The sequence below is a fragment of the Chelonoidis abingdonii genome, chromosome 2 (genome assembly GCF_003597395.2).
Source record: "Chelonoidis abingdonii isolate Lonesome George chromosome 2, CheloAbing_2.0, whole genome shotgun sequence".
NCBI classification, from domain to species: domain Eukaryota; kingdom Metazoa; phylum Chordata; order Testudines; family Testudinidae; genus Chelonoidis; species Chelonoidis abingdonii.
Genome location: NC_133770.1, coordinates 116,505,420 through 116,529,826, shown reverse-complemented (window position 1 = coordinate 116,529,826; position 24,407 = coordinate 116,505,420). Strand labels below are relative to the sequence as shown.

Sequence of the window (24,407 nt, the reverse complement as noted above, 5' to 3'; positions counted from 1 at the left end):
TTTTTTTTTTTTTTTTTTTTTAAATTACCTTACCCCATCTACTTTCTTTTTTCTTCATTACCATGGAGTGACAGGATACGGTACAAGTAAAGCCAATGTTCTAGCTTTGGGAGCTGATAGCAGGTTTTTTTCCCTCTTTCCCCCTACCCCCACCCACTCGGACAAGCGGAGAAGCTCGCCGAGGGATGGATCCTCCTGAAGGGGAGAAGAGACAGATAGGGGACTCATAATTTGGACAGCTCTTCTCACATTTGGAAAGTGGGAGGGGGATGTTGTTCTACGTACTTTTAAGAAAGATTTGGAGCCCCAGCAATACCCCAGTAAAACTGGTTGGGAAATGATTTCATGAAGATTTCAGAATAGTCTGTTTTGTAAATGGGCCCATTTTTCATTAAATGTTCAGCAGTATATTAAATTGAATTTTTTTTGAAAATTTTAATTGACTGAAATCCCAGTTTACAGTAAGAAAATTCAGTTTTGGGTAAATAAAGAATTTTAAAGCTATTTTAATCATTTCCATAACATCACAGAAAATTTTGATAAGGTGGACAATTTAAAAAAAGAATGTATTGTTGAAGACCATTTTCCTACAAAGAAAACATGTATGGAAAATTGTCTACCCACTCTACGCTCCAGCTCCTTCTGCTGTTCCCTCTTCATAGTCTCCATTAGGCAGTGAAGGGGTAGGAGAAAGGAGAGTACTATCTCTACTGTTAGAGGGTGGGGAGCTGCACTTTCCCATCTTCCCCATCTGTAATGCCTGGAAGAAGGTCTCTTCTCTCCCCCCCCACCCCCATGAGCCCCAGCACAAATTTTTTATCTGAAGGTTCAAGTAATTAGGAAATAACATTTATTAACATTTAAAGGCTGTCGTCTACTAGAAGTTATGTACGTAATATTGTATTTTACCACAACTGAGTAAATGACAATGCTGCTTCTTCCATGTGACTCACTTCATATTTGTGGTGAACATGGGTGCAGTGGAACAGTGTCTGCTCTTGGCCCAGGCTGGTAGTGACAGAACAGGCTACTGTCTGTTTGACAGGTGTCTGCTTCATAATTGGTGTGCTTACTGACAGTCTATGCATAAGCAAGCTATCAAGAATTGAATGGTCATGGAAAACTGACTTAAACTGTTGGATTCCTATTACCTGTTTTGTATCTGCTGTCTCTGTTCAGGTGAAGAGAACCCTTTCCCATTCTGTATGTGTGAAACTGATTGTTCCTTCCTAAGTGGAGCACTTTGCATTTGTCTTTACTGAACTTCATCCTGTTTACCTCAGACCATTTTTCCAATTTGTCCAGATCATTTTGAATTTTGACCCTGTCCTCCAAAGCAGTTGCAATCCCTCCCAATTTGGTATCGTCCGCAAACTCAGTAAGCGTACTTTCTATGCCAACATCTAAGTCATTGATGAAGATATTGAACAGAGCTGGTCCCAAAACAGACCCCTGCAGAACCCCACTTGTTATACCTTTCCAGCAGGATTGGGAGCCATTAATAACTACTCTCTGAGTACGGTTATCCACCCAGTTAATGCATCCAGCTTATAGGAGCCCCATCTAAATTGTATTTGCCTACACCAGAGTAGTTCTGACAGTGGAATCACTCCTGATTTCCTGGCATACATGAGGTGAGAATCAGCCCTGAAGACATTTTCCAAAAATTCTACTGTATTTCATATTCTAAACAGGAGCAACATTGTCATCACTTAAGTGGCAGTGAGCCAAATTCTTAATATAATTCTATAATATAACATAATTTACATCAAATGAGGATCTGATTTTGTGTGTATATTATACATTTGTAGAGAATGGTAAGTATATTTGTGTGCCATATATAAGAAATTATAGCTTGTTATAGTAGAATAAATCTGTAGTTTTACTGATTGTTGAATTAATATATATAACAAGAGGCCATGGTTCAAGATCTACAGTATGCATAAATGAAGAGAGTGTGTGTCAGTAATTGAGCATTTAACTTTAAAATATCTATCCTAACATGAGTGTCTTGTTTTTTCCAATATTTCCAATATTCTAAAAAGTGACATATAAAAATTCTATTCAGCTCTTTTCCCCTTTTTATCCAAAGGAATATCTACTTATTAAATAAGAAAAAAAAAAGGGGGATAAAAATATTTTTAGTTGATACTTTGAATCAACACAGCTAAGAGAGTGTACTTGTTCCTTCTTCCAGATCATGAGTAGAATGGTTTACTAAATTTCAATTACAAGAAATCCATTACATCTGTGCAACTTCACTGAAGGGCATCGTTTAACAACAGGGAGTTCCATAAATGTAACTGAGGACTGAATTCAGCTTTGTTTCTGGCAAGGATGCCCATAAAGAAAAGAACCTAGCTTTAGTCTCAGATCTCAGGTTGAGTCTGTAAGGCTGACAGGTAGACACCTTTCTTTATTTCTAACATATTTTGAAATAGAAATTGAAAGACAATAAACAGCTGATTCTATAATGCCATGCTTCATCACTTTTCCGAGCGCTTTCAAAAGCACTTCATTGTTGCCTTAAGACTGTTGTTTTACATTTAATTCAATATTTAGTTGAAGTATTAGGGATTTTAGGGAACCAACTGTGCTTTTATGTTCACTTTCATTATAATAACTGAAATTATTACAGGAAAAATTGTCCCTTAGTGGATTTTGATTTGGCAGTTATAGGCAGAGTTCTTTGTTGCTTTTAATCCCTATGGGGTTGCAGCCTTTGATTCCCAGTGAACTGATGATGCAGCTTGCATCCAGTCCATAGTGGAGGGGAAAAAGAAAGTGTTAAAAATGCCATTATGAGCGTACTGTAGCCTTCTTAATAAATGTAGTACCAGGCTCTGAAGGAGCCTTATCTTGTTAATTGGTTTTGAGGTGGACTTTTTCAATACATGTAGCATGCTTTCATATAATTGTACAGAGAGAGAAGAGTGATTGGGATTTTTCTGTCCATCAGTCCCTGTAGAACAAGCCTTGCTTGACTAGAAGAGTGAGTTGTCAGTCCATGCCATGATCCAGTAGGTTCACTGCCCATAGCCTCTTAGGCCAATCAAGAGGCACTAGATTTACCTGATTACTGATCTTTGCTGTCTTCCTCAGGACCCTTCCTCTGTCAAGATGAACTCCCAATGATGCTGTATTTGAACAGATATCAGCTTGAAATCTAGCCAGTTTAAAAATAGTTAAAATTTGTTTCAGGTTATATGTTTTCTCTTTAGCCTTATGCTAATTACTGTAGCTTTACAAAAGTTTCTCCCTGACCTGTTGCTGTGTGACTCTTTCTCAAACAATGAGAGAAACTGACTTTACAGGGGAAATATAGTGAAGTTCAATTTTCCACAAAATGTTTCCAAATGGACAAAGTAAACAAGCTGAAAAACACACTTTTGTATCTAATCTGTTCAGTAATCTTGGATTGGATCTGTAAAGATGTGAATAAAAGAAAATTGCACAGTCTGTGGTATTTGATAGAGAATCCATTTAAAGGAGTAGATGCAAGCGAGGCAATCAGAATTTTAAATTAGCAATTTAATTTCTGTAGCTCATTGCATTAGAGCAAGATTATCAAAATTATCACCTGATGTTCATCTAATTTACCTAATGGGGGAACAGTTTGCCGTCTGTTTTGTTCTGTAGTATCCCCTCTCTGTTTTTATTTTTCTTCTAAAATATCTTTTTACAGATTCTGATCAAAATATTTCTGCACACTTTGAACTATGTGCAGTACTGTGTCAAAGACCTTGCTAAAATCAGTTACATTCTCCACATTTTCCTTATGTTCAATCTGTCACAGAACTGAAAAAAGAATTGGGTTATTTGGAACGATCTGTGTTTCAGAAACCTATCTTGACTGTAGCTCAGTAGGCTCCATTTGTCAGTATAGAAATTCTTAAATATTTTAATACATATGTAAATATGTAACAGAATCTATAAGAGTCCTTTGTTTCATTTTGCAAAAGATTATTGTTATCACTCCTGAGTCCCTCATCTCTTTTCATAAGATGTATCACTAGTGCCTTCAGGATTATCATAATGGTTAGTTTCATGTTAGTTAGTGTTAGGATGGATCACATATTCAAATCAGTATGTTAAGTTTGACATAGATAGACCTTAATTATTTCATTAATTTGGCACGAAGTCTGCCTTATTTCCTATGTCATTCTTAATGAATAATGAGGAAGTTAAAAGGCAGAAACGTGACTTTTATTTAATTCTTTTAGTATACCTTTTATTGGTTTCCATTTATTGATCAATAATTTCATCTGAGAGGGTTTCCCTAAGAATTCCAGGTATTGTCTCCTATCCTTCAATACTTTTAAATATGTCTACAGACCTTCATGTTAGTCACATAGTTTTTTTTAGTATGGTAACCTTCATCATTCTAGTAAACAAAGTTAGATAAGGAGTAAACTTCCCTTATCTACACTTAGCTAATAAGCAGTGTGTTAATCTGCACACTGTATAGTCTGCATAAAAATACTGATGTCTCCCTACTTTTCAGCAAAATAAGTGAATAAAATGTTTTTTGTGTTACATTATTCTTGGCTTTCTTGTGTCTGCTGATTCATAAAATTCAGTAATTTACAGTGGGTTTCTCTGGTGGAAGTATGAACCTTTCAGGACCTATTGATTTAGGTTTTCCTTGCAAATTGACGCAGGACACAGTCTGAAAGGGAAAGCTTTGGCTGAAAGGGATCTGCCTTTGTACACAAGGAGAAAAGACTGCACCCAGTTAGCTCCCCCAGGAAGAAGAAAAGGGAAAAAAGAAAAAAAAAAAAGGGAGGGGGGAGGGATAGCTCAGTGGTTTGAGCATTGGCCTGCTAAACTCAGCATTGTGAGTTCAATTCTTGAGAGGGCCATTGAGGGATCTGGGGCAAAAATCTGTCTGGGGATTGGTCCTGCTTTGAGCAGGAGATTGGACTAGATGACCTTCCGACTCTGATATTCTAAGGCAGGTAGTACAGTAGTTGTGCTGGCTGCTGCTGTTGATGCTCTGGGAAGATCAGCTCTCCACGCTCACAAAGGGCCCATCAGGAATATATGTACAGCTTATTTTACTACTTCAAATTGTGTTTTTCATGTCTAAACAGCCAGGAGCTGACACTCTGGTTTAAGTTTGTTGGCTAGCTGAGAATAAATCAACAGGCCTCTTCTTTCCCTGTTAGAATTGTTTGCCTTGTAAGATGGATTTTCGGAGCTAGGATCTGCCATACTAACCTAGGCATTAGTGCATATTTGAGATTCTATGTACAGGTAATGCTATAAACTCAGTACATTCTCACTGGTTCCTAAACTTCCTCACACATCTGTTTGTCTTTTCTTTTTGAGAAGTATCAGAGGGGTAGCTGTGTTGGCCTGGATCTGTAAAAAGCGACAGAGTCCTGTGGCACCTTTATAGACTAACAGACGTATTGGAGCATAAGCTTTCATGAGTAAATACCCGCTTCTTCAGCAAGAGAAAGTGATCCTTAGTTTAAGGTGCTCAGCAGCTTAAGATCTTGTTCTATACATGAGTGTGGGGATAGAAACTATATTGCATTTTAAAAAAAAAGATTAAAATGGTTTTATAAGAGCTACTCTTGTTGTTTACTAATGCTAGCATAGGCATGTGCTTGTTAGGTAATACTTATAGTACTTTTAGTGATAAAATGCTGTATAAGTTTTAATATATACTTTTAAAAAATCTATATTTTTCAATTCTGGCATTTTCACATAAAGAAGGGTACAAAAGCCAAAGTTTTGGTCACTGTGGGATGCCATGCTGGAATGGAGAGGTGCTACCGTGAGCAGGCTGTACTAAGTAAATTCAGTTACCTGAGCATAGATACTTTCTAATCTGTTATGATGGGAAGGGGAGGTGGGGTATTTTGACCCTATTCAGATATAGAAGGATAGACCAAAATATTCCTTTAATGGATTTAGAGTTTGTTTGAACAAGGAAGTTTTAGCAGTTATTCTAATATAGTTACACCACTGTAGTTATTCAGTGTAATTCCCCATGTGGATACTCTTATTTTGGTTATTCTATTTTTGGTTTAGCTTAAAAGCATTCCAAAATTACATAAGCTAAACTGAAAAAACAAAAACAAACAAACAAAAAAAGCCACTTGTACATTGGAGTAGAAGTGTCTACATGAGAATTGAATTCATACCTGTACAGTAGAACCTCAGAGTTATGAACCCCAGAGTTACAAACTGACTAATCAACCACACACCTTATTTGGACCCGGAAATACAAAATCAGGCAACAGCAGAGACAAAAAAGCACAGTGCTGTGTTAAAAGTAAACTACTAAAAAAGGGAAAGCAGAATTTTTCTTCTGCACAGTAAAGTTTCAAAGCTGTATTAAGTCAATGTTCTGCCATAACATTTTGTTCAGAATTATGAACATTTCAGAGTTATGAACAGCCTCCGTTCCTGAGGTGTTCAAAACTCTTGATGTGTTATGTATAACTATAGTATAACATTTTCAGTTAACGCCTTAGCTTTAGTAAGCAAGCCCATTGTGCTGTTTGCAAGGTCCCCCTGCTCACTAGTGTTGCCAACTTTCTAATTGCACAAAACCAAACACCCTTCCCTGAGGCCCCACCCCTGCCCTGTCCCTTCTCCAAGGCCCTGCTCCCACTCACTCCATTCCCCTATCCCTCTGTTGCTTGCACTCCCCCACCCTCACTCAGTGGGCTGGGGCAGAGGGTTGGGGTGCAGGAGGAAGGTGAGGGCTCCAGCTGGGGGTGGGGCTAAGGATGAGGGTTTAGGGTTCAGGATAGAGTTCTGGGCTGGGGGAGGAGGTTGGAGTGTGGGGGGTGATTATGACTCTGGCTGGGGTTGCAGGCTTTGGGATGGGGCCAGGGATGGGTAGGAGGGGGTGCAGGCTCTGGCTGGGGGTGTAGGCTCTGGGGTGGGGCTGGGGATGAGGGGTTTAGGGGGCAGGAAGGGGCTGTGGGTTGGGGAGTTGGAAGGGTGCGGGCTCAGGGAGGGAGTTTGGGTGTGGGAGGGGACTGCAGGCTGGGTCGGGGGTTGGGATGCAGGAGAGGGTTCAGGGTGTGGGGTCCCAGGGACACTTACCGCAGCTCTTGAGATGTGGATGCCAGGTCCCTGCAGCTCCTAGACGCATGAGCGGCCAGAGAGGCTCCGTGTGCTGCCCCAGCAGCTCCCATTGGTCATGGTTCCCGTCCAATGGGAGCTGTGGAGAAAGCCCTCAGACTGAGGCCGCTTCCTGAGGCTCCCTGGCTGCCCATGCATCTAGGGGCTGCAGGAACCTGGCAGCCGCTTCTGGGAGCTGCCTGGACCTAGGGCAGGCAGGGAGCCTGCCTTAGCCCAGGGCCCCCGCTGCGCTGCTGACCAAACTTTTAACAGCTGGTCGAAAACCAGATGCCTGGCAATCCTACTGCTGACATGCATGAAGGCATACATGCCTCATGGAACCCCAGTGTTGTACCTCCATGTGGGAAGGTAGAGATTCTTTGTGAACTCTCTCAGGGCTTCTCTTCAAGCAGGAGCTTTGATAATTTATCCTGGTCTTTCCATTTTAGTGCAATTTGTTTATGTGGTTGTTGAATGTTACTTCTCAAATACACTTGAAAAAAGTCAACATGTAAATTTCCTTTCCCTTTTTGAAAGTTTCTAGTACTTGAAACATTCCATCAGTATCTGGACTGATGGAGCAGCAGGTGTGCACACACCCACACCAGAGAAAAGTAATTTTTTTATTTTTCTTTTCCTCTTGGCAGAAGATAAAATTACAAGTAACTTCTGCTTAACCAGAAACCCATCCTGTGTTTAGCCTTACTTTATCGAATTCTATTTTTTTAATGAATGGACACTAGTCAGAGAGCAGTAAATTACATCTTTATCTATGCTAATCTGGGTTAATAAGTCCCTACTTGGATTGTTTCCTGTGTCAGCTGGTTCCTAGTTCTGTTATGGTGCTGCAGCTGTGTGCTGAAGATTCCAACATGCATGGAGTATTACAAGTATTTCAGCCGGGGGAGCTGACGTTCTGGGACAAAAACACTTCATAAGGAACTAGAGCAAAATTCTTCAAGCATGGGAATAAGGTCAGGTCACCTCATGAGTTTCTAAAGTGACAGGTAGAATTCTCACATATAATGGGTCCCCACTGCTCTCCCATTTGTGTGCTATTTGTAGTCTACAGTTCAATTCTAAGTCTGTACCTATTGGGTTTCCGGGAAGTGGGTGGGCTTCCGCCCGCCCCCCCAGCCTAAGGGGAGGATCTACAGGACTTCAAAAACCCAACTAAGTTTGGGGGACAACTAATAAAAGAACAGGGACAGGAGTGAGGTCAAAGGGTCAAAAGGAGGGAGCCTGACGGGGACACCAAGCAGAGAACCCCGGACAGCACCCACTGCTCCTCGAAGGTGTCAAGGGAGCCAGTGGATGCTGCCCAGAGGAACTCCGCCCGGATACGTGAACGGACAAAGGATCAGAAACAAGCCCCACAGTCATAGGAGTCTCCATTGGCCAACCTCCTCTACCTGGTTGTGTAGATGGCCATTTTAGCCAGGGCGAGGGGGAGGTTGACCAAGATGTCCCGCAACTTCGTGGGTCCATGGATAGGGAGTGCATAGAGAAGGAGGTGAGGGGGAAAAGTGCAGCCAGAAACGCAACAGTATATTGGTGAGGAGCCGGTATAGAGGCTGCAACCTGGTGCGCTCTAAGTAAATGTGCGTCAGGGTCTGTAACTAGAGAGTTTCAGAAGTGTTCCTGCTTGTCTCCATTTGCAAAGAGATATGAGCTGCTACTGCCATGTTTAAGTGGTGGAGGCAGTAAACAGAAATTCAGGACTCAACCACAGTCCAAAATGTTGAAGCACCCATACTAATATTAATAGTGGTGTTACTAGTAAGAATATTTTATTTATAGAGCACCCATTACTAAAATATTTCTCTGTCCTTCATGTGATTTAGATAAAGTTGAGTGTTTAATCTAATATTGCATTCCTTTTCAGTGCCCTCTAATTTTCTTGAGTCATAAAATCGTGTGCCACAAAATCAAGACGCATTTTGTAAAGCTCATGCTCACCTGTTTGAGTGTATGTATGCGTATGGCTGGTCAGAGTCACTCAGGAACACTGAGCTGTATTCCTTTAGACAAACTGAACAGATGGTAGAAACAATAACTTTTCTTCATAAGATGGTCACTTCATAACAGAGCAGACTGCAAACTATGCTTGACTGATTCTTTTTTTTTATTATTGTCCGTAGTCTGTCTGAAGTGTTAGAAAAAGGTGATACTGATACTAACTAATGACTTAGCATGTGGTGTTTTTTTCTTTCTGGGTGAATCAGTTCTCCTTTATTGCTTTTTTTATGCACTCTACACAGTGTTTCGCTGTTATGTTTACATTCTAGTAATTTGATTCATCTCAGCAAGTTGTAATTGCTCTGAGATTATGATACTTTATGAATAATTCAACGATAATTCATTTCCCATGTTTCTAACAATTGTACAGTGGAGTTTGGAAAAGGCATTTTGTTTTCCTATCCTCAACTTTTTATTCTTTGCTTTATTCCCAAATTTTGAAAATTCACAAATTCTAGCCCATGGCTAGATGTTAATGGCTAATGGTTACTACTACTGTAGTTAATGGCTGATGTAAAAGACTGCCTTCCCTCAAAGCCACCTTAGTGGGGTCAAAGGTAGTGTCCTGATAGAAGCCCAGTGTAGTCACTTACCCTGAGGCCTGTCTGAGGGGTGCTATGTTTCTGTATAGAATCTTAGCTTGTAACTGTCCAGTTTGAAGCTCTCTTTCTTCAGTTTCTCTAGTTTCTCCTATGCTCTCAAGCTCCCAGTATTTAGTCATTCATTCCTAGGCCATGATAAGTTGAGAGGCTTGACTCCTTTGTTCCAGGGGCTCAGTCCTGTCGTTGCTTTTTAGAAGGAGGTGAACATCATTTCCCTAGCCTGATGATGGAAGAACTCCTGAGCACTGCTGGGGTGTGTTGCTGGGAAGCTTTGATATACAGCAGACAACAAAGCTTATTTTGCCCAGCATCTTCCTTCATTCCCTTTCCTGAAGCTCAGCTGGTGATCCCTGATGGGATTCGTCCATTCCCCACCCCTTCAGTCACAAAGACCGCATCATCTAAGCACTGGCACTCTTGAAGTAGGATCCAAGAAGTTTATTTTGGTGGGCCGTTATTTGAGGGTGTACTTCCTGAGAGTAATTCCTCTCCTTAATTTGTAACTGTGATCTTTTGACAGTAGCCTCTTTTGCACAGAAAATAGTAGTTTCCTATCAGTTTTTCAATGCATACCTTTTATTTTTGGGGGAGGGGGTGGGAGAGCAGAGGGTAGTAGAAAGTGTTAACTTTGTTAAAATTGGGTTAAATCAGGTGAAATATTATAGAAGTAATTTTGGTCTTTTAGGGTAAAACTTATTTTCAGTATTTTAACTAAAAGTTTACTGGCTTTACTTTTTTTTTTTCTAGTTTTTCGTAAAAACTTTAAAAAAACCCAAAACTTCTCAAAGAAGCTAAAATAATTGATCCTTTTCTCATTCAGACATGTTGACGTGCATCATCCATTGCATTTTCAGTGCGTGTTCAGGAACGTTGCTGCTTCTGTGTTCTTCAAATTTAAACACTATTTACACGAAACAACAGGTGCTTAAAAAGCCCCTTTGTTACTGTTGTGACAGAGTTGGAGGCTTAATGGCCATTTGAAGACCTTTTATTTGTAAACTGGCTGAATGCCAGCTCTGAAAATTTGTGATACTGGCCAACTGCTGAGAAAATGATACAATATCTTCAGAGCCCAAGGTAGATTACAGTTAACCACATGGTTGGGGACATAGTCTATTAAAAAGAAAACCTTTATTTTTCCAGGCTTAACGCTTGGCTTTGAAACATGAGGAATGGAGGTTGTACAAAGCAAAACTTATTTAGTTTAATCATATTGCAGCCTTTACATCAGGGGTTTTCAAACTGGGGCTCGTGACCCCTCAAGGGGTTGCAAGCTGGCTACATGGGGGTTGCAAGCTGTCAGCTCTGTGGGGCTGACAGCCCTGAGCTCCCATTAGATTAAATTACCCCCACTATTTTTAATTTATAAGGGTGGTCACACTCAGAGGCCTGTTATGAAAGGGATCACCAATACAAAAAGTTTGAAAACCACTGCTTTACATATTTTGATGAACCAAATTATTAGGGAAAAAATAGGCCACAGGTCACCCTGGGAGGGGCAAGGACCTAGATCTCTGTCTAGGCCGTAGGGGGCAGTCTGCCAGAGTGACCAGGATTAAAGAGCGCACAGGATCAGGAACTGCAATTAGCAGATGTGGGACTTTTGTGTGTGACACACAAGGTATCTCATAGACCTGGAAGGGACCCTGAAAGGTCATCAAGTCCAGCCCCCTGCCTTCACTAGCAGGACCAAGTACTGATTTTTGCCCCAGATCCCTAAGTGGCCCCCTCAAAGACTGAACTCACAACTCTGGGTTTAGCAGGCCAATGCTCAAACCACTGAGCTATTCCTTCCCCCATCTGGGACATTCAGAGGGAAGATCAGGCACTAATAGTGGTCAGAAAGATTCAGGGACTACCAGAGAATGGAGTAGAAACCCATATAGCATAATAAAGGTAAGATAAGAGGCTGGCCTACAGCAGGGCTTGGAAGGGGAGAAGCAATGGGGCTGGAATATCAGAGCTGGAGCAGGGCCAGGCCTGTGAAAGAGAGGATTCCTTCTGGAGGGAGGTAGTTTGGATACTTGATCTAACACTTGGATTGCTTGTATGGGAATAGTTTGGAAATTCTCTACTTTCCCATTCAAAGACTTCTGTCAAGGTTATTTGCACTTTCTTTTTTTGTTTGCGATAACAGAGAATATTCTCTTGTTAACCCACCAAAAACTAGAGTCAGTAGAGCCTACTGCTTGAAGTGCCCACCATGTGTGCCTTAAAGCTCATAGTAGTGCACACTGCTAAATATTTTAAAGGAGCTGATGTATCACAATACACTCATTTGCATCCTGCATTATGGGCTGTGAGGATATACTTCCCTTTCAGGACAAGAAACCATTTCTGTCCTTTCTACTCCATAGCCACAAAACTTTTTCTATTGGTATTTAATGTGTTAATTGGAATATTTTGTTGGCAAAACTAGATATGTGATGAATTGTCGTCATCCCCTTCTGTGTCTCCCCTTCCTCCCCCACATTCTTTGTTTCAGAATGAGGAATATTTCATGTTTCGCTTTTTTTGCCTTTGTCAGGTTTGTCTTGCACAAGTTCAGGTAGTTTTGAAGTCCTTGGCAAAGCGTAATTTATAACGCTGCGATCTGAACTCTCCAGTACGATGCAACACCTCTCCTTCATTCTGGTTGAGATTGTAGAATGTGTGGTTGCTAAATGCTACAGAGGCATTTTTTTAAAGCTTTGGAGCATTTTAGTTTGAGGAAAGCAGACTCAAAAACTATCCTGCTTTTAAGCAGTCTTTTTTCTTTGAAGAAAGCAGTCTCATAGAATATCACCACCATATATTTCCTGTACTATGGCCATTTCGTCTCCAATGTACTTAAAACAGCACCTCTAGTTTGAGTAGTACAGAAGTTTTTTTCTGTCGCGTTCCCATTGGCTGATTCTTTTAATGCCTTTTATTAACTACTGGATAACACCTACATCAGTTTCCTGCTCAGTCTGTTTAGGTTAAGGCATCTGATGTAAATTGTGTGTTTTGGATATTGATTTGTCCTGATTTGCCTAATAGGAGACATAGTATTCTGCGAAAAAGTTCTTCCGAAGTTGATGTATTTAGAGAATTTCATCCTTTCTTCATCAAGTCTTAGCAGTGAAGTATGAAGAATTCAGCAAATTTAACTGGGATAAAAAATGTTCACTAATTAGAGTTTTAGCCCAATTTTAACTACAGATATTGGCCAGATCATGAGCTGGTGAAAATTACTTGAGCTACTTTGAGGGAGTTATTCCAATTTACATCAGTTAAGTACTAAAATTTCAGAAATTATATGAGCTTTTTTTCCACTTCGATTATATAATGAAGATGTTGGATAGAAAGGTAGGGATTAAACTACAACTAAACTATTAAACTCACAAATTAATATAAGGCACTGGTGAGACCTCATCTGGAATACTGTGTGCAGTTCTGGTCTCCCATGTTTAAGAAGCAGAATTCAAACTGGAACAGGTTCAGAGACGGGCTACTAGGATGATGCGAGGAATGGAAAACCTGCCTTATGAAAGGAGACTCAAAGAGCTTGGCTTGTTTAAGCTAACCAAAAGAAGGTTGAGGGGGGTATGCTTGCTCTTTATAATTATCAGAGGGATTAATATTAGGGAGGGAGAGGAATTATTTAGTTAGTACCAATGTAGATTACAAAAACAATGTGGATCATATCTGGACCCTGGAAGTTAGACTAATTAAGGTAATGAAGGTTTAACCCATTAGAGGAGAGATTCTGGAAACAGCCTCCAAGGGGAAGATAGTGGGGCAAAGACATATCTGGGCTTAAAGACTAAGGTGATAAGTTTATGGAAGGATGTATGATGGATAGCTTTTCTTTTGGCAGTTTGATCTTTGATTATCAGCTGGTAGTCATGCCCAGTGGTCTGTGATTGGGGATGTTGGATGGGATGGGATCTGAGTTATGCAGAGAATCTTTCGCTGGTGCTGGCTGGTGGAGTCTTGCCCGCATGCTCAGGGTTTTAGCTGATCACCATATTGTGTTGGGAAGGGATTTTCTCAGGCAGTATTGGCAGGAGGCCCTGGAGGTTTTTCGCCTCTCTGGGGCAGATGGTCATTGCGGTTGGATTCTCTGCAGAATAATGACCAAAATGGACTGGTGGGGGTGAATGGGATGGGTAGGATTCTGTGGCCTGCTTTGTGCAAGAGGTCAGACTAGATGATCATATTGGTCCCTTCTGACCCTAAAGTCTATGAGTCTAAATTAAATAGTGCACTATTGCAAATAAACACAAAAAGGGGCTGTTTAAGGGAGTGATGACCAGGAGCCCCGCTTTCTGCCTTTATTACTTGTAGCTTGTCCAAAGTCCAGTTTGTCATTCCCCTCACTCTTGTCAACCCCAAATCAGTTTCTACTGCACTTAGTAGAAAAATAGTAGATATTCCTTGGTACCCTCTTGTGAACAATGTTCCTTCTCCAATCTGCCACTTTCAGTCATTGCCTTTGTAGGACTTCTCCTGGTGGGCTAACAATCCAACTTTAATCTGTGGCCTCTAAACACCCCTTTTGAGTTGGATGCATTTGTCCCAGAGGATAAAAGAAAAGTGCTGACAGAACTGTATTCTTGATGGCTCCCCAGGATTTGTCAAGGGAATTATCCTTCCCAGAAATGGAATGGGGCCTTGGTTGAAATTCCAGGATGTGTAATACTAGAGTTTTTTCCCCAAATCATTGCCCTTTAAAAGAAAAAAAAAAAAAGCCTAGTTAAGGAAAAGCAGAGTTCTGCATAATGCAAAAATATTATTAATAGTGCTTGAATGTGGGTTAGGAGCTCTTGGTTTTAAGAAACTGAATAAGATTAAAAAAAAACAGGGGTAGCACTGGGTTTTGTTTTGTTTTTTGCTTGGGGTGGCCAAAAAGTTAGAGCCAGCCGTGTATTTGTTTCAATATTTCCTTAATCTGTGGTTGTAGTACCTGAGGTTGCCAGGCTGATCTTGGGGCAAAGAGAGGGGAAGGTAGAAGAGAATGACCGTGGAACGTGAAAATATCCTTGATGCCAGTTCCACTCTCTTGCTTATTGCAGATGTGCTTTCATGTTGATGGATGGAACAGTGGGCAGTTCCTTGAAATGCCTTTGTCCTCAATTGAGGCCTGAGAATGCTCCCACTTCAGTTCTCTAGCGCTCCAAGGAATCCTCCAGCAGAAAGTGGGAAGAGACAACTTAATAATCTTATCTCTGAAGTAAAAATAAGTAGAAAAAATATTTCAGAGAAATCTTTCCAACTTTCCTTGTACATCAGAAAGGAGCACAAGTACCCTCCTCCCCCAGTAGGTTATTTTTAAGGCAGATATATGGTACATTTTGAAAAGAGCATGGATAGATGTTGGAATCAAAGTGCTGGGAGATATTTATAAGATGCTCCCATTCAAAAACCTACAAAACAAATGTACTTTGGTGCAAGAACACTGAGAGAGGTATATGCTACTGTCTGTCAAATATTTGAAAAAGCATCAACATCTTACAAGCAGAACAATTTATGCTAAAGACATCACCCATGTCAACCTATTCGTCCTTGAAAGTGAGATGGGAGATATAATCTTTTTTTACTTTCATCAACAGGTCTCAGAAATTCTATACTTTCCTAGGATATTCTGCCAGTTTTTCCTCCCTAGCAATTCTGTTATGTTGATAGTATTATTACACAGTTAATTTGACATGTCTAAAACACTGCAAAATTCATTTTTGGAGGGCTAGTGTAGACCAGCCCTTATCAGCACTCGTGTGCTTTTTTTTTTTTTTTTTTTTAAATTACCTTACCCCATCTACTTTCTTTTTTCTTCATTACCATGGAGTGACAGGATACGGTACAAGTAAAGCCAATGTTCTAGCTTTGGGAGCTGATAGCAGGTTTTTTTCCCTCTTTCCCCCTACCCCCACCCACTCGGACAAGCGGAGAAGCTCGCCGAGGGATGGATCCTCCTGAAGGGGAGAAGAGACAGATAGGGGACTCATAATTTGGACAGCTCTTCTCACATTTGGAAAGTGGGAGGGGGATGTTGTTCTACGTACTTTTAAGAAAGATTTGGAGCCCCAGCAATACCCCAGTAAAACTGGTTGGGAAATGATTTCATGAAGATTTCAGAATAGTCTGTTTTGTAAATGGGCCCATTTTTCATTAAATGTTCAGCAGTATATTAAATTGAATTTTTTTTGAAAATTTTAATTGACTGAAATCCCAGTTTACAGTAAGAAAATTCAGTTTTGGGTAAATAAAGAATTTTAAAGCTATTTTAATCATTTCCATAACATCACAGAAAATTTTGATAAGGTGGACAATTTAAAAAAAGAATGTATTGTTGAAGACCATTTTCCTACAAAGAAAACATGTATGGAAAATTGTCTACCCACTCTACGCTCCAGCTCCTTCTGCTGTTCCCTCTTCATAGTCTCCATTAGGCAGTGAAGGGGTAGGAGAAAGGAGAGTACTATCTCTACTGTTAGAGGGTGGGGAGCTGCACTTTCCCATCTTCCCCATCTGTAATGCCTGGAAGAAGGTCTCTTCTCTCCCCCCCCACCCCCATGAGCCCCAGCACAAATTTTTTATCTGAAGGTTCAAGTAATTAGGAAATAACATTTATTAACATTTAAAGGCTGTCGTCTACTAGAAGTTATGTACGTAATATTGTATTTTACCACAACTGAGTAAATGACAATGCTGCTTCTTCCATGTGACTCACTTCATATTTGTGGTGAACATGGGTGCAGTGGAACAGTGTCTGCTCTTGGCCCAGGCTGGTAGTGACAGAACAGGCTACTGTCTGTTTGACAGGTGTCTGCTTCATAATTGGTGTGCTTACTGACAGTCTATGCATAAGCAAGCTATCAAGAATTGAATGGTCATGGAAAACTGACTTAAACTGTTGGATTCCTATTACCTGTTTTGTATCTGCTGTCTCTGTTCAGGTGAAGAGAACCCTTCATTTTAGTGTGCTTTTGATTTGGCATCTTTCACAAACATTAGTTTCACTAAACATTTAAAACAACAACAAATCCATCTTTAGAATACATTCTTTGCTCATTTTTTGACTATAGTCTAGAATGTTATTCAATACTGCACCTTCAAAACAGTGACATGGATGTGTACTGTTTCTAAGCAACATTATATCTTAGGAGGTGATCATCTCAGATGTTTGCAATAAAGTTGTTGAATTTTGTGATTAATAAAGCATGTCTTTCTATAAATCATCTTGTGCCTCCTCCGAAACAAGTAAAACAATATCCTAAGATGTCACTTTCTTGCTTCTGTTAAGTAGCTGTACATATTATTTTAATGGAGATCAGATGGATGTTTCCGAAAACAGAGAAAAATTCAAATTGCAGTGCTTTCAATTTGTCAGTCGTGTTAGTTGAGACTGGAACCTGCCACCTACACCAGAGCTGTTTGACCTCTTCAAGAAAGCTAGTGGAGGTGGAAATTATTTCATTTCTTTCTTTATGGTTAGAGAAGAGAATTTCTAAGTATGTAAGATAACAGCTTGGAATCTTTCCTTTTTTATAAGAATTTTTTTTTTATGATGTGAGTACAATGCTCTCTTATATGTGGAAGATCAGATTAATTGAACACTTAAAGGTCAAATTCTAGTCCAATTGAAATCAGAGTTTTTCTGGGAAAGGAAGCTAAATGAAAATGCCTAGCATGTTTTAGAGATCAGGTTTCTGACTTCTTAACACAGGTTTAAAAAATAAAAAATTCAAAGGCAGTAGTAGACATGCTCCTCTCTTAAGATGTCCTTGTATAATGGCTATAAGAAGCTAACGATAAGCAGTTGCCCATATTCTGGCATATATCATGTACTGAATGGGATCTGTTGAAAGTGCCATTCCTCCTTCCCCACTGAGGATCACTTGTAAGAGACTCAGAGCCTGACTTCTTGATACACCTCTGTTCAAGAGAGAGCAGAAACAAATATGTTCATTATGTAACTCGGTTTATATGCAGTGCCCAACTTTTGCAGTTCTGTGTGTCATATTTAACAGTCAACCTAGGCTCTGGATACTTTACATTCATTAGAACAATATTTGATACAGAATTAAAAACCTACTGCACACTTTACAAACTGCCCATGCAAATAATACAGCTGCTCCCTTCAGTAACACAGTGATTGAACAGTAATCTAACAGTGAAATCACCATAGATTCATAGTATTAACTTGTTTCTTCCCTGACATATGTGGAAAAGGTGGGCTTTTCAGTATACTGTATTTGGAAGGTTAAAAAATGGCCGGAATGGAGCACAAAGCGGGAGAGTAAAGTCCATAGCTGAGGACCCTTTTGTAAAAAATGCCTGGTTAACAGCTTTTTCCTTTTTTTCTTAAAAAAACAAGAGAGGTCTTGTTTGAGCCCCTCTCCTGACCAACTGCAACTTTAGCAATAACACAGAGAAAGAGAGAAGCTTAGGCATATTGCTTAGTAAACCGATAGAATGATGATAAAAGTAGTTTAATAGTTTAAATGTATTGGCCCATGGTAGAATTTACCTCAAGTCTTTATTATAAGGTTGTGTATATATATATATCTGTTTCACAACATTTTGGGTGGTTTTAATCTAAATTAAGTGGACCAAGATAATATTGTAATGAGTGCCTTTATAAACGTGTGTAACAGTAATAATGGGCTTACGATTGAATGTGCACACAAAATGGTAACCTTCTTGCATGCATGACTAAGTAGGTTACTTCTATCCATCCGTGTATACAAATCACATGCAGTAATATGAATGCAAAGTAAGTGTGCAGTTGTGCGCATTACACTTTAAATCTGAAAATCAGGTGCACCATGTCTAGGGAATTGGTCTTTTATCTCATTGTGACATGATGCTTCTCCTTACCTAAAAGAAAAAAAACAAGGCTCCAGTTCAGTTGCATGTTGTGCTGGGTTATTTTTTTCTAAATAAATTCTTTCCATATATTTGAAAAAAATATATTCTCAACTCTAAGCAACAAAGTTGGCATTTCGAATTGGTTTGTTTCTGGGCTTTTCCTTCCACACATTCCCACAACCTCCATACCTTAGTTTTCTTCCAGTGTTTGAACTTGACAGCAGCAATGATGACTTAAATTCATGAGTTACCCTTTGAACAAGTGTACAAGCATACAACTACAGCACAGGAGTAGTGACAGTGCAAGCGTCCTTACCAACATCTTGCCTGTGAATCAGCCCTAACCTGGGCTGAGGGTAGTTCAATTTTCATTCCCACACATTCCTATAAGGGTGCCAAATTAGTAAAATCTGTGGGTTTTGTTTTGCTTTGTGTAAAGGCCATAAATGCTGTTCAACAATTAGCAGCATTATTTAAAGACCCTATCAAATGCCATTATCTTTCCTTGTAGTACTCTTAACTAGTCAAGTTGTCTTAAATTTATTTTGCTGCCGGAATGGTGCAATGGCAGTTCATAATTGCAGTTGACATCAGGCAGCTGCCAACAGATTTCAGACAATTACAGAAGCAGACATTTAATAGAGAATTTGGTATCCTGGGGTTTAAAATGCTGGCTCCTTATTGCAGGGCATTAGCAGTGAAATTATTTTCCTTTTGCTTCTGTAGCTACTTGTAGAAAACTTCTTAAAGTTGAACTGGGCGCAAAATGTTTTGATACTAAACTAAATAGTAAATTTATTGCACATCTTGGTGATTTTTCAGTGTTACATACCATCATGATAAACACTTAAGAAATACTTCATTCACTGGAGGAAATGAAAGCACTTTGAGGTGAATTGTTTAACATCTAAGCAGTGTACATCTCATGCAGTTTTTGAAATAAATTGTCTTTGTGCATTCCTCCTCCCCCACCAAACCCTTTGAAAAAAATCTTTTGTTTTTCCTTTTGAATTGCAGAAAAATGCGAAAGGGCTGGATTTGTTTGACCAGATAGTCTATCATTTGGACCTTGTGGAAACAGATTACTTTGGCCTGCAGTTCATGGATGCCTCCCAGGTTACAGTATGTACAACATTTATTTCATGTTTACGACAGTTTATGATGCCAATTACAAATGTATAATTGGTGGAAATAGTAGAGAAATAAATTAATAAAATGCTGAAATAACTAGAGAGGTGATGGTCAACAATTCTTACAGATAGGACCAGACGTTGTTAATTGTATGCGTACAATTTAGGCCCTTATGGCCAGTTTGATGCTGATTGTGTGTGGGAGAAGGGGGCTTCATGTTTGGTAGGTCCATGATACTGAAACTGGTTAAAAAAAAACCTTGATCTTAGTATAATCTGCAGTAAATCAGGGGTCCTGATAACCCCTGCCGCCAGAGTTGCAGATTGTGTTGTTCTTTAGCATGATGGAGAAATAGCAAGTTAGATTAAAATCTTGTATTTGTGGTACTCATGTTGCAAAATTCTCACCCCCATCCCAGGACTCATAGGTCTTCAGTAAAAATTAGCTATTTAAATAAAACAACCTCACTCATTTTACAAATAGGTGAAACTTCAGGAAAATAATATTTAAAAAGTCTAATTTCTTGTGGCAAAAATACACTAAACTATTATTTGTTGCTTTTTGCTATAGGCATGTCTACCTTATTCTCTGTAATTTTGCTACCATTGCTGGCCATTTGAATAGCAAATGAGATTTTAATGGCTTGGAAAGTAAACTACTGCAATTGAGTTCTCTGAAATAAGCAAATATTTTCCATAACGCACAGGAGGAAAAGATGCAATAAGATGCCATTAAGGTAGAACATGGGGATCATATGTGAGGAAATATTGGTATATACAGTAAAGTATAGTTTCTGAATTTTCCTTTTCAGAATACTCAGTTGCATTACGTAGTGAACAGAAGATGCAATGGTTTAGAAAAAATAGTATCAGAAGATGATTACATTTGAGCAGCGTGTTACTTAACCAAAGTATCTCAGATCACCAACATGCAATGATAAACCAGTACATGTACTAAAACAGGATGACATGGAAAAAGAATCGTGTGTGTTGTAAGTGAAGACCTATTTGAGAAAGGAAAAGAAATCTGGTCTTATTTATAAGAAAACTTACTTTCTCTTAGATTTGTTTGTACTTCATTAAATTGTATGTACTGATCTCCAGAAAACAACTATCAGCTGACAACAGTTTAAAACACTGACTTTTCCCTTGTTGCAATAGTTGCTAATATTCGCTTATTTTGGTATGGAATTTTTTTAAAAATAAAGTGGTCATTAGGTCACAGCTGTTCGAGACTTGTGTGTTCATTATAAGGAAAAATCTTAGAAAATTAGCAAAAACTGGATTCTAGATTGACTTTTGGTTTATATTTCCAGCAAAAGCACTGAGTCTAAATCAGTGCCTGCTTTTCTCTGCTTGTAAATAGAGCTAGTTGAAAATCAGGAAAATAATTTTATAAAATTTCTGAATTGTCTCATGTTTGCTGGGTTTGAAATGGTCCCATTTTTCCATATTTGCATATTTTTTGAGATTTTTTTTAATTTAAATGATTTTCAAAATGGTTATAGAAAGTTGTCATTTAGCCAAAATAGTTCCCCCCCCCCCCCCATGGAGAACCAGATTTTCAGTAAACAAAAAATCATTACTGATTTCAATTCAAGGTGTATTAAAAGATATGTAGATAAACAAAATCCGGATGATACCAAGTTTTAGTAATTTTTTGTTCTTCTTCGAGTGATTGCTCATATCCATTCCAGTAGGTGCATGTGCCGTGCGTGCACGCTCATCGGAAGACTTTTACCCTAGCAACTCCAGCAGGCCGGCAGGCCGCCCCCTAGAGTGGCACCGCCATGGCGGCTAATATATACCCCTGCTGACCCGTCCACTCCTCAGTTCCTTCTTACCGCCGTGTCGGTCGTTGGAACTGTGGAGTGCGGCATAGCTGTCCTCCACGTCCCTAGCTTCTCCTTGTTCGTCGTTTTTCTAGTTCTAGTTCTAGTTATAGTTGTAAAGTATTGAATAGTTGTAGATAATAGTTCTTGTTGTATATAGTTAGTGGGCTTGGGGTTCTAACCCTTCCCCGCGCCCGGCGCCAGGCTCATGCCTGGTTCGCCGGGGTTCAAACCGTGCTCGGCCTGCAAGAAGCCGATGCTCACTAGCAATCCCCACGACGCCTGCCTGAAGTGCCTTGGGGAATCACACATCTCCGAGAAGTGCCGGATTTGTAAGACCTTCAGACCGAGAACCAAAAAGTAGCGGGATCAGCGCCTAAAGACTCTCCTGATGGAAGCGGCGCTTAACCCTTCCTCCTCAGCACCAAGTGCTGCCTCAGCTTCGGCACCGGACCACTCCGGGCCCGCGAAAACACCGTGGCACCGACCTTCTCCGGCACCGGGCCTGGGGAAAAGACCGTCAGCGTCCTCCACCTCGGCTAAGCAGGCTCAGACGGAGCACCCGGCACCGACTCCAGCCGCAGCGGCCGGGCCAGGGATTTTGTCAACTCCGGGACCGGGAGGTCCGTCGAGTCCGGTCCCTCCCAGCTCCCCGCTAAGATCTGGGGTCGAGCTGGTGGTCCCCTCTACGCCCGAGACATTCTCCTCGGCCAGGGACCTCATTGGGTTGACGGAGCCTGCGCTGCCCCAACCCCCGGCACCGTCGGTGCGGGTTCTTCTATCACAGGGCAAGTCGATGACAATGCGAGCACCGTCCCTGGATTCCCCGGGTTGGCACCGATCACAGTCAAGATCCCGGCACCGCTCCCGGTCCCGAGAGAGGTCTCGCTCTAGACGCCGCTCGCAGTCCCGGCACCGCTCTCCGCGGTGGTACCGGTCGTACTCGCAGTGTAGGTCATCTTCACGCCGGTCCCAATATTCCTGGCACCGCTCCGGCTCCAGCCATCGTTACCGGCACCGTGACTCGAGGAGCCATTCTCGCCATCGGCGATCCAGATCCAGGTCGACCTCCCGGCACCGGGCTGGTGGCAGGTCCCGGTCTCGATCGCGGCACCGCTATGGCTCATGGCACCGATCTCCGGCACCGAGGAGGTCTTCGCCGTCAGGAGTACGGGACTGGTACCACTCTCATTCGGCGCCTCCGTGGCCCTCTCACCAGACATCGGTCTCTTCGCGAGTGGACAGCGCATACCTAGACGCTGACAGACCTGCTGCTCTGTTTTCCGAGAGCCAGCAGGAGCATGGCCCTCAGCAGTGGATGGGTTTGGACCCTGGCGTACCACCGGCCAGGGGCTCTCAGCAAATCCCTCCGCGTCATCGCATTACCGAACAGGGCCGGAGGCCACCTCTTCACGTCCTCCTCCGTCCCCTACAGAGGACAGGTTCATCTCAGCCTCAGGACCTGAGCGCCCACCAGAGCCAGACGCTATACTCTAGACGGAGCCGCCGAACGGATTCCACTCCTGCCAGGTTCTCCTAGTCTTCCTCCCCAGTGACGGCGTGGTGGGGACGACATCCACCAGTCCCCTCCACTTGACTCAGGGCACACCAGGACCTCCTCAGCGCGTAGCGCAGAACAATGAATATTACAGCTGAGAGGTCTCGGATGGTGGAGGACCCAGTAGTGAGGCATCTGTCGGCAGATGTGCCCACCGCTTCGTGTCCCCTTCCCTCGTTAGGACCATCCAAGCCAACGCCACGACCATTCTGCAGTCCCGGCTTCCATTCCCCCGCTGCTCGCGGCGTGGAACGCAAATACATGGTCCCCTCAAAGGGCGGATTAATATTTGTATGTTCACACGCCCCCATGTTCCTCGTCGTCAGTCTGTGAACGAGAGGGAGCGCCACGGTCAACAAGCCCCGGCCCCCAAGTCTAAAGAGCAAGGCGTATGGACCTCACTTGGCCGGAAGATCTATTCTGCAGGCGCCTTGCAGCTGCGGGTATCCAACCAGCAAGCTCTACTAAGCCGCTACACCTATAACACCTGAGTGGCAGATAAATTTAAGAACTGCTTCCGCAGGACGCTCATCAAGAATTCTCCGCAATCCTTATGAGGGAAAGAAAGTTGCAATAACTTCCCTGCAGGCAGCTTAAACGCTGCAGATCGGCCGCCAGAACCTGGCTCGGCATTACTATGCGCCGCATCTCTTGGCTACAGGTCTCTGGCCTTCTCCGGAACTCCAATACACCCCAGGACCTTCCGTTTGAGGGCCAGGGCCTGTTTTCGGACAAGAACTGACCCTCGGCTGCAAAGCCTTAAAGATAATAGATCATTATGCGGTGCCTTGGGGTGCACAGTTCTCCTACGGATCATCTCCTCCTTTCTCCAGCCGTCTTTCATTCTTCTCCCGGCATGGTCCAGCTTACTTCGGACGCTGGGTCCTCCGCACGTTGTGGTTGGATACCATCTACAGTTTGTTTCATTCCCCTCCCGCCCCCCTCCTCGTCCCTCTTCAGGGACCCTCTCACGAGCAATTCTCGCTCCAGGAGGTGCGAATGCTCCTCGACAAAGGGCCATAGAGGAGGTTCCAGAGAGCGAAAGGGCAAGGGGTCTATTCCAAGCTATTTTCTGATCCCCAAGCAAGGGAGGCCTCAGGCCTATCCTCGACCTGCGAGAGCTCAACAGATTACCTGGTGAAGTGAGTTCCGTATGGTATCCTTGGGACCATTATCCCTTCCCTGGATCCCGGGACTGGTACGCCGCCCTCGACATGCAGGACGTTACTTCCATATAGCCATCTTCCCACCCCACCGGAGGTTCCTTCTGGTTCGTTGTCAGCGGCCGTCGCTATCAATTTACGGTCTCCCGTTCGGACTCTCTACGGCCCGAGAGTGTTCACAA

At 41.7% G+C, this 24,407-nt stretch overlaps 1 protein-coding gene across 1 annotated transcript in view; it reads left to right on the top strand.

Annotated features, from left to right (window-relative positions):
* The window catches only part of EPB41L4B (erythrocyte membrane protein band 4.1 like 4B), a 305,664-nt gene that overhangs the window by 85,766 nt on the left and 195,491 nt on the right, over positions 1 to 24,407 (top strand). Inside the window, 1 exon segment of the mRNA XM_075063387.1 lies at positions 19,560 to 19,664. Coding sequence (XP_074919488.1) covers positions 19,560 to 19,664 — 105 coding nt within the window.